Below are 10,641 nucleotides of genomic sequence, written 5' to 3' on the forward strand. Positions count from 1 at the left end.
TGTACTTAAATGACATAACCTGTCAGATTTAGCTGAGACTTATAATCGATGGTGTACTTAAATGACATAACCTGTCAGATTTAGCTGAGACCTTATAATCGATGGTGTACTTAAATGACATAATCTGTCAGATTTAGCTGAGACCTTATAATCGATGGTGTACTTAAATGACATAATCTGTCAGATTTAGCTGAGACCTTATAATCGATGGTGTACTTAAATGACATAACCTGTCAGATTTAGCTGAGACCTTATAATCGATGGTGTACTTAAATGACATAACCTGTCAGATTTAGCTGAGACCTTATAATCGATGGTGTACTTAAATGACATAACCTGTCAGATTTAGCTGAGACCTTATAATCGATGGTGTACTTAAATGACATAACCTGTCAGATTTAGCTGAGACCTTATAATCGATGGTGTACTTAAATGACATAACCTGTCAGATTTAGCTGAGACCTTATAATCGATGGTGTACTTAAATGACATAACCTGTCAGATTTAGCTGAGACTTATAATCGATGGTGTACTTAAATGACATAACCTGTCAGATTTAGCTGAGACCTTATAATCGATGGTGTACTTAAATGACATAATCTGTCAGATTTAGCTGAGACCTTATAATCAATGGTGTACTTAAATGACATAACCTGTCAGATTTAGCTGAGACCTTATAATTGATGGTGTACTTAAATGACATAACCTGTCAGATTTAGCTGAGACCTTATAATCGATGGTGTACTTAAATGACATAACCTGTTAGATTTAGCTGAGACCTTATAATCGATGGTGTACTTAAATGACATAACCTGTCAGATTTAGCTGAGACCTTACGATGTTTATTGGAACGGTATGCATATTAGCAGACTGCACAGGCTAGTGGTATATGTTACTTAGAGAACATGCATTCAGCACAATTGTCCCAGAGAGTGGTATGAATCTACTCCATAAATGTAATGTCTAACTTGATAAATGCCTTCACCTTTATGTGGTAGAGATAGCCGGTAATCTGGAACAACACATTACGCACATGCATTAAGCCCAATTTTCATAGAGAGCAACTCGGATGTACATGTATTGCATAAACCAATCTGACTTTCTTCCATCCCTCCCTAGGTGGTAGAGATAGCCAGCTACACAGACCACCTGCTGACAGAGTGCGAGGCTAAGGCCAACTATGCCAAGTGTCCGCGCTGCACGGAGGCCATCCCTAAACCTGAGCATGAGGGTCACGTGGCAGAGAAGGCCTGTAATGGTGAGCACAATTGAAACTGTGATAACATTTGAGCCAAAAAATGGCTCAAAAGACCGGGCTCTTTTCCTAATAAGGCTTTTGTAAAACCTTGATTATGCTTGAGAAGTCACATTTTTATTCCAATCTTCATGAAGCTTGGTCAGAAAATTTGTTCTAAAGGCTCTGGACTTTGCTCTGAAAATTGTCCAGTTTGTAGAAAAACATGGCTACACGTGATAGGGCAATTTTCCTTAGATGGCTTTAGTTAAACCTTGTTAACAGTTTAGAAGGTACTTGTCAGAATAGTTTACTTTGGGTCTCAGGTGAACACCTTTGGGCTCAATACTCTCTTGTTTAGTTTTCTCAAAATCAGAAAAAAACACTGTTTTTGTTTCAATCACGAAATCCACAAAAATTACTGCTCATGACGAATTAAAATGGTTTTACAATAGCATGGGCAATCAGGTAAAATTACAACGTCTGAACACGATTAACTCTTTTAGTGCTGGAACCGAATTTTGAAGGCCTTTGCAAACAGTTTGGATCCAGATGAGACGCCACAGAACGTGGCGTCTCATCAGGATCCAAACTGTTTGTTGTTTTTATAGTATTCTTTGAACAAAGAAATGGCTCATTTTAGAAATTCAGCAGACAACATTTTAGCAGACGACAAATTTCCCAGCATGCAAAGGGTTAAACATTTTGTTCAAAGAATACTATCAGAATAGCAAATAGTTTGAATCCTGATGAGACGCCACGTTCTGTGGCGTCTCATCTGGATCCAAACTGTAAGCAAAGGCCTTATAAATTCGGTTCCCAGCATGCAAAGAGTTAAACATGACAGTATGCTTCTTGGTAATTGTAGCTGCCAAGGCAGGAACCAACCACTGTCCGCTGTGTCATCAGAATCATACGTCCGGGGAAGATGGTTGGAAGAACCACCTCATGGGTAAAGATGGCTGCAAGCAAAACCCTCGACGTCTTCTGGCACTTAACAAACAGCCCCCAGCAGGTTAGGGTGCAACTTATGCTTTGTTTGGAACCTTACAAAAGTATCAGAGTTGTAAACATTTTAACAGGAAAGGAGGTTTATTGTAATTCCGTTGGTCGATTTAGCCCCATACATTTTTGAAGTCAAATAATTCAACACTTCAACATTTCTTCAGTGCTGAAAATGAAACTGACAATATTTTATCTACATAAAGTTTTAATTCGAAAGACACGCTTTTATCAACAGAGATTAATACCTTACCGAGTTATTTGCATTTGCATAATCCGTTGATTTGCATGATTTCTCTTCAGGAAAAGCTGGAGCAACCACTTCCAGAGCAAAGCCTGCACCTCGACTTCCTAAGAAAACTCCACGATAAACTTTGTGGATAGCGGGAGAAAGAAATAGTATTGAGCATGTCTCTGTGAAAATGGGGCTAAATGTATGTGCTTAGTGTCGTCCCAGATTAGCAGTCATATTGTGCAGGTCCACACTGTCTCATTAGGGAGGAGACTGTCTGTTCTTTTTGTTTTAAAAAATACTTTTTTTTAACAAAAATTTCCATTAAAGCGAAAACTGTCTGCGCTGATAAGCCTGTGTGGACTGCACAGGCAACTCTGGGACAACACTTTACGATCATGCTTTAAGCCCCAGTTTCCTTAAGTGGGACTCTACTATGAATCTGTATGATTTGTACAAGTTCAATTTAATAAGTGTATTGCACACAACATGCTGATAGTAAAATATTCTTTGTTTTAGCTATAGAATAAGACTTTATGAATTGACATAAGAACATATAAGGGGAAGAAAACTTTGTGGACATCGTAAAAGGAGAACATACGAAATAGTGCTGGATTTGGGGGAGTGTTTACTGTTTGTTATGAATGCATTATATGCAAGTGTTACTAAGTAAAATGTTTATGTAATAGAAAGGGGATTGTTTCAAAGGTTTCAAAGATGATTCCCTAAATACATGTACCAGTGTTTGATATGAAATAGTGCTACATAATTGAGTGTTATACAAATAACCATATGCTGATCTATGCAAGGTTTTTGGTTTTAAAATGTAAATACAAATATTAGAGACCCGGGCGGCTTCAAAGACTGTTCCTTAATAATGATAGTATTTATTTGCATGGTTGTTTATCGAAAGGTTCACTATACATCATGAGGGAACATTGGTCTGCATGGCTTTTTTTCCTGTTTTTGTGAAGCGGCCTTGGTCCCCCCCCCCCCCCTCATTTTGTAAAAAAAATGAGTCTGGAACTGTTCAAAATTGTGAAAAAAATGAGTCACAAAATTTATAAAATTTCAGTCGCCAACTTCTTGAATTTTTTTTCATTTGAGTTGTGAATTTCCCAAACATTGTAAAAATTTGAGTCGCGAATTTCCCAAAAATGTGAAAAACGGCCATTCTTACTATAGGAAAAATTCCCTGGTCCACCAATAGACAGTCGGACCAGTGCAAAGCTTGTCCACAGGGTGGTATAATTAATGGTTTATCGCCTTGAGAGTTACTGTTCTTCAACTCGTGAATTGTCAAAACATGTATTCATGCCATTGCATACTGTAATTCAAATTAGAGTTATTTGCTTGTGTAAATTTTTCATTTTTTGCCGTCGTTTATCGCCATTTTAGTTTTTGTGTATTTAAGAAGTCCATGTTTGTTTGTTATTGAGATTAGAGTATCACTGTTAAAACTGCACCGGTAGATTTGTTTATGTCTCTATTTTGCCTCATATATGCTGTTAATTGTGCTTCATAGTTAGTCAAAATAGCCATGGTTGAGTTATTAAAGCATTTCCTCTTTATTTAAAGGATACCATATAAAGGTTCCTTCTCAATCCATTTACCTACAAATATTCCCAATTTAAAGGTAAACAAGAAACATGAAAATGCTAAGAATTAACGTTTTCAACCTTAACCTTAAGGTATTAATTTATAAATGCTCTGCAATCCAATGCTAGCTACAGGCACTCATGATTTGAGAACAATAAACCCATAAAGATCGGAGCGTTAAAGAGGAAAGTTTTTTTTTAATTTAAGAAACATTGACCTTCATCTTGAGCCCGCTGGTCCCAAATGGTATCTCAAGCTAGGTATAACTGTAATGAGAACTATTTTGTCCACCAACATTCAAACTCTTTCCTCATAGAAATACGTGAGTTGTGCAATGATTTTGGTTTTCGATCAATAGATATCAACAAAATGCTTTAGGAGGCTTATTGCTCAAAAGCAAAAATGTTTTTGAAAAATTCAAACAGACAGAAACAACTTTTATTTACATATTAAGTTACTGTTAAACTGAATTCATGGCTACATAGTTCATGACTTACTTCAATGCACTAAGCATGGGCGTGGATAAATTATTGTATGTCATATAAGGACCAAAACAATTTCTTTTTTACCTAGTTAGATCATCTCAACAGCAGTGTTCACCATTTTTCTAAAAAAAATGGTGTTAAGTTACATAAAACTCTGCAAGCATGGGTTAAGCTCCTACAAAGGTAGACGTGACGATTGGAAGTTCTGGGGTTCGATTCCCATTCTGGGAGCATTCTTTAGATCTCTCTAACGACAGTATGTACTGGTTCTTAACCCAGGAAATGGACCTGAGAGCGTTTCAATAAGCCCGGGGCTTTCAATTCAATCCAGCTAAAATTAATAGGTTTAAACTAACTTTCGGAAAGGATCCTATGGCATTACAGATAAGAATGAACATAATTTTATTTGTGAGCATTTGATTGTGTCGGTAACCTAATATAGATTTGTTTATTTGTAAAGCACTTTGTAATATAAATCTTAGAGTTGTGTATGCATAGATAAACTGATTACTTTCAAGTATAAATCATATTTGGAGGTTTGAGTATTGAATCTGTGTGTAACATTTCAAAATTATTGTTTTGGCTTAATACAAGAATGTTACTGAAATAAAGTGTTTTCACAGTTAATTAACAACAATTTATTTAAAATATTAATTTTTGTTCTATTGATGTTGACGTGAATTTAAATTCATCATTTTATACCATTATCAGTTAAATTTTCAATCCACGTGTATGCAAATGTAGTTCAGGACATTGTCATAAATCTATATAATATATGGATAGTTTTGCACATGTCTATTTTAATAAAATTTACATAAAATATGCCATTTGTTCTCGCTTTCATGTTTTTGTTTAATTGTTTTGAAAGCTGTACATCTGGTTGTGTTGACAATAGTAAACATGGCGTTTGAAGTAAAGCAAACACTACTGTAGTCCCCTACTGGTGAAAACTGGTGAAAACCTCTTTTCTATATAGACAATCTAGAATATCTGAATTATTATTATGTTCTTTTGTAGCTGTTGTAATATTTGATGTAAACTAAAACGCAAATTTTCCGTCATTAAAGATCGCCGTGAACAACAACCATCTTCTGGTACACAAGCAAATGCTGCAACCTCAGGGAAAATTCTCTTTACGGAGAATAAGCAGTGACGTCAGAATCAAGCTAGTTCGCTTCTAGGGACGTCTCAGGCAACACGTTATAACCTTCCCCATTACATGTATATGGAATCATAAAAATCGTGTGCATAGTAATACTTCAGCCGTAGGAAAATTAATATAATACACAGAGATGTGCGGCAAATTTGGTACTAATTGCAATAATATTATGGTAAATTTTAAAGTAATTTCATCGACATCACGGTCAACTTGAGCAGGCAACAATTAGAATACTATCATGTGTGTGTGTGTGTATTCGACAGTTTATTTACAGGTCGTCCCATCGTCTTCACGACGTCATTAAGTAATGGCCAACCCATGCGACTTTTCAGTGAAAAATATAGAATTTTTCTATCTAAATTATGTAAAATTTACCCCGGCTTTCCAGGTATTCGCCAAAGAAGATTGTGATCCAAATAAATCATTGCCCGATGACCAATGAGACCTTAATGTGCCCTTGAACTTGTGATGTTGATCTGTGGTGGATTATGTTGGGGTATTGTATGAGGGTGATGTTTATTTGTCTGAAGCGGAAGTGGAAGGGATGGTCAAGTAGTTCGCGTCCGTCAGTCGTTAAAGGCAGTTGCGTTTTGTCTCAGTTCCTAGAGTGCCAAATGAGACCTGAATGTGCCTTGGTACTCATGATGGTGACCTTTTGAGGATTATGTTGAGTATATTGTATGTGGTTGTTGGGTAATTATCTGGAGCGGAAGTGGAAGGGTTAGTAAAGTTGCTCGCGTTCGTCAGTCGTAGAAGGCAGTTGCATCTTTTCACAGTTCCCAGTGTGCAGAGCCCGCAGCCCCCACTCAAGCGCACCCACGCCACGCGGGCCAGACCCCGCCTTCCCGCACACACGACCCGCCCCGAGCCTCCAACCGCCGAAGCCCTCTAAAAAAACGCTCCCACATCCACCCTCTCGCTGCCCGTGAAAATAGATCAGTCCAAGATCGACTAAGGAGCCTCACAGACCCCATCCGGAGCCGCCATCGCCAATTCCTACCCACTGTCTCCCAAACATCCTAAATATTCCTATTATCTCTATTATTATCAATATTATTGTTGACATTATTATTGATATCTTATAATTGTGGGTGGCTTTTGTGCTCTCCGCGCCAAGAGGGGTGTTAGCGAGGATTCGAGCGTGTTACAGAAGACGTCCCAATTCCAGAGGCACCCCTCGTTCTGTTAAGTGCCCATTGTACAGCACTGCGTCCCCGTATAACGTCCCTCGCGGAGGACTGATAAGTACACGAAGTTTGTATTAGTACAAGTATTGCTCTGCTGCCTTGTGTTTTATCATAGATTCACATGGGCTCTCTCTGTTGTGATTGTGTGCATTGTCTGGTGGTGTGTCGTGTTGTTAGGTCTTGACTAGTTTTGAAAGATCATGCAATTTACAATAGTAGAAAAGGGCTGAGTTTGTGTGATTGGGCCAAGATGACAAGTTCATTGGGGGTTAATGGAAACACAATTTCAGGCTATATTATTTCTTCTTTGGGTGACAATTTTCAAGCTTCATTCTTTCTTTTCTAGCGAGGTCGTGTGGTTATATTAGGTTGTTATTGGGGAGAGCGCGCACGTTCTTGTTGCTAGGCCATGCAACGAAACAGCAATCCTCAGATTTGTAGTCAAACTCTCTAGCAACTGAGCTAGCCGACCGTAGCGGTTTTATAGCAGTCATTAAGTATGTAAAAATCGTATGACACATCATGGCAAGTTTTGACAGGGGGCATGATTTTACATACCTAGCCGAGGATTCAAGCAATACACATATCAATCTTATATAGCAGTCATTTACCAGAGACGTAGATACTGAACTAGCCGACCGTAGCGGTTTTATAGCAGTCATTTACCAGAGACGTAGATACTGAGCTTGCCCACCGTTGCGGTTTTATAGCAGTCATTTACCAGAGACGTAGATACGTCAACTGAGCTAGCCCACCGCTGCGGTTTTATAGCAGTCATTTACCAGAGACGTAGATACGTCAACTGAGCTAGCCCACCGTTGCGGTTTTATAGCAGTCATTCACCAGAGACGTAGATACGTCAACCGAGCTAGCCCACCGTTGCGGTTTTATAGCAGTCATTTACCAGAGACGTAGATACGTCTCTGCATTTACTCAAAAAGTTTTATAAATCGTATGACACATGAAGGCAAGTTTTTACCCCAGGGGCATGATTGTTACACACCTAGCCGAGGATTAAAGCAATAAACATATCAATCTTAAACAAGAATGGTTATATACGAGATGAGAACCAAGTGAGATTCCACACTAAAGCGTTAGTATAACAGAAGACCTAAACGTTCTATAATATTTATGATTCCAAATCTTTTTTATATATAAAAGTTTAAGAAACAGTTGTTGAATACGGACCACAGTACATGGTAGGAGTATAGTTCTTTGAAACAGGAATACATTTAGATGCATCGAATACTCGTAAATGAACGAATTGTTTGTTAAAATGATGGTGTTAATCTACTGTTAACCCCTCAAACGGATTAACCTCGATTGCAACGAAAGATCGGTTTACGATAATGATATTTTGTAAGATTTGATGTAAACTAAAACGCACTCTTTCTGTCATTTAAGGTCGCCGTGAACAACAACCATCTTCTGGAATACCAACACATGCTGCAACCACTGGGAAAATTCTCGTTTCGGAGAATAAGCAGTGACGTCAGAATCACGCTAGTTCGCTTCCGCAGACGTCTCAGACAACACGTTATAACATTCCACATTACATGTATATGGAACCATAAAAATCGTGTGCATCATTATACGTCAGACATAGGAAGATTGATATAATACCTAGAGCTGTGTGACTAATTTGGTTGTAATTGCAATAATGTTTTGGTAAATTTTAAAATAATTCAAATGCTATCATAGCCGTCAGTATTGTATCGCAGTTCACACAGGCTAATGAGAGACGACACTTTCCGCCTTACAGAAATTCCTTTTAGCAAATCGCGCAGACCCAGATGAGACACAGCATGATGCGGCGTCTCAACTGGGTTTACGCTGTTTGCCAATGCCTTTTTTCTAGACGCTAGGCATAAATGGGTTAATACATATTTCAAATATTTCTATTGAATATGGAATACCCCAACAATCAAGATGGTGTTATTGAGAATATTCATTCCGATACTAATAGCAATATGTGTGTGTGTGTGTGTGTGTGTGTTTTTGTGTGTGTGTGCGTGTGTGTGTGTGTGTGTGTGTGTGTGTGTGTGTGTGTGTGTGTGTGTGTGTGTGTGTGTGTGTGTGTGTGTGTGTGTGTGTGTGTGTGTGTGTGTGTGTGTGTGTGTGTGTGTGTGTGTGTGTGTGTGTGGTGTGTGTGTGTGTGTGTGTGTGTGTGTGTGTGTGTGTGTGTGTGTGTGTGTGTGTGTGTGTGTGTGTGGTGTGTGTGTGTGTGTGTTGTGTGTGTGTGTGTGTGTGTGTGTGTGTGTGTGTGTGTGTGTGAGGGGGTGTGTGTGTGTGAGGCTGTGTGCGTGTGTGTGCGTGTGTGTGTGAATATATGAACATATCGATACGATATACGTAATGTTTAACAAACATGTAAATAAAGTATAAATGTGAGTTTACCTTTTTGTACAGATTTGAACCATTCACGAATTTCAGTCTGTCATAGATCTCGTCCCTTAGATTGTACAGGTCGCATGTGCCTGAGCCCGATCCATTGTCCTCATACTTCAGAAACAAACAGTCGTCACGGCAAAGCGCAACGCAAACCAACAATTTATTGGCCGTTAAGCTCGACATCTTCACATATGGCATTTTTATCGCGTCAGAAACTCTCACGAACTGTGATATCCATTCCGCGCATTCACACCTCGCAAGGAAGTGCACCAGAAGCATTACTTTCGTCAGTTTTCCAAACATCTTGATGCTCCTCTTGCTTCAGTGAAAGTGAACAGCTCAACATTTCCAATGCGCACTTGGAATAAAGCTACGTAAGACAAAGATTATTTTCCATTGGGCAGATCAGACATTATTGTTTCACGTGACATACAGCGGGCTTTTGATTCGACGTATGGCAATTCAATGTGCTGACACATAGATAACAATAACGTTAATAATGCCATTGAAAAAAAGCGAGTACGCTTAAGTCTTGAACTGCACATTTCGAAATTGTGGCTGCATTCAAGAATACACGGAGTCTTATAGATATCGCAGTTGTGACTATGGAGGAATTTTCTTAAAGCAAAACAAATAAACATCATATCATACGTTGTTGCATTAAATGGCTAAAACAAATGTATACTATGAAAAAAGTAGCTTTTGTAAAATACATATTTTGCATTCCTTATGATATAGGAATAGTAACAACTAAAACGTTCATTCATATTTATAAAACTTAATTATGATAAAATTCTATATTTTAACTTTCATTTGTGTGGATTAACGTGTCGAAAAGCTTATTCACAAACATGTCGACAAGCTTATTTACATAAACATATTGGTTTACCAAATGTATACACGTACCGCAGTCCTAAAAACAGGGTAAAATAATGGTTATACTACAGCAACTTCTACAGCAATTGTTACTGCTACTACCAATACCTCTGCTTTTACAGCTTTGTGTAGTGGAACAACTTGTTCATTTGCTTCTACGACTATTGGTACTGCTACTACTTGGTACAACTGCTATACTTATAGTACCACTACTTTTACAACTGCTTCTACAACTAGTGGTAGTACCGCTTCTTATACATATACTTATAAAACTAGTGGTAGCACTACTACTTGCACAACTGCTTCGACAACTGGTGGTAGTACTACTACTTATGCAATTGCCTCTACAACTAGTGGTAGTACTACTACTAGTTCAACTGCTTTTACAGCTAGTTGTAGTAAATACTACTGATACAACTTCTTATATACCTAGTGGTAGTACGACTACTTGTGAAACTGCTTCTACAACTAGTGGC

General features: G+C 38.2%; 1 protein-coding gene across 6 annotated transcripts in view; it reads left to right on the top strand.

The window, feature by feature from the left end:
* The window catches only part of LOC127841138 (centrosomal protein of 104 kDa-like), an 82,787-nt gene extending 77,413 nt beyond the window's left edge, over positions 1 to 5,374 (top strand). For all 6 annotated transcript variants that reach the window (XM_052369752.1, XM_052369751.1, XM_052369753.1 and 3 more), the window contains 3 exons: positions 1,120 to 1,258; positions 2,103 to 2,249; positions 2,540 to 5,374. In XM_052369752.1, coding sequence (XP_052225712.1) covers positions 1,120 to 1,258; positions 2,103 to 2,249; positions 2,540 to 2,607 — 354 coding nt within the window. In that variant the 3' untranslated portion in view covers positions 2,608 to 5,374. The remainder of the gene's footprint in view (positions 1 to 1,119; positions 1,259 to 2,102; positions 2,250 to 2,539) is intronic.
* Positions 5,375 to 10,641: the final 5,267 nt, after the last annotated feature.

Source organism: Dreissena polymorpha, chromosome 8 (assembly GCF_020536995.1).
Source record: "Dreissena polymorpha isolate Duluth1 chromosome 8, UMN_Dpol_1.0, whole genome shotgun sequence".
In the NCBI taxonomy this organism is placed as follows: domain Eukaryota; kingdom Metazoa; phylum Mollusca; class Bivalvia; order Myida; family Dreissenidae; genus Dreissena; species Dreissena polymorpha.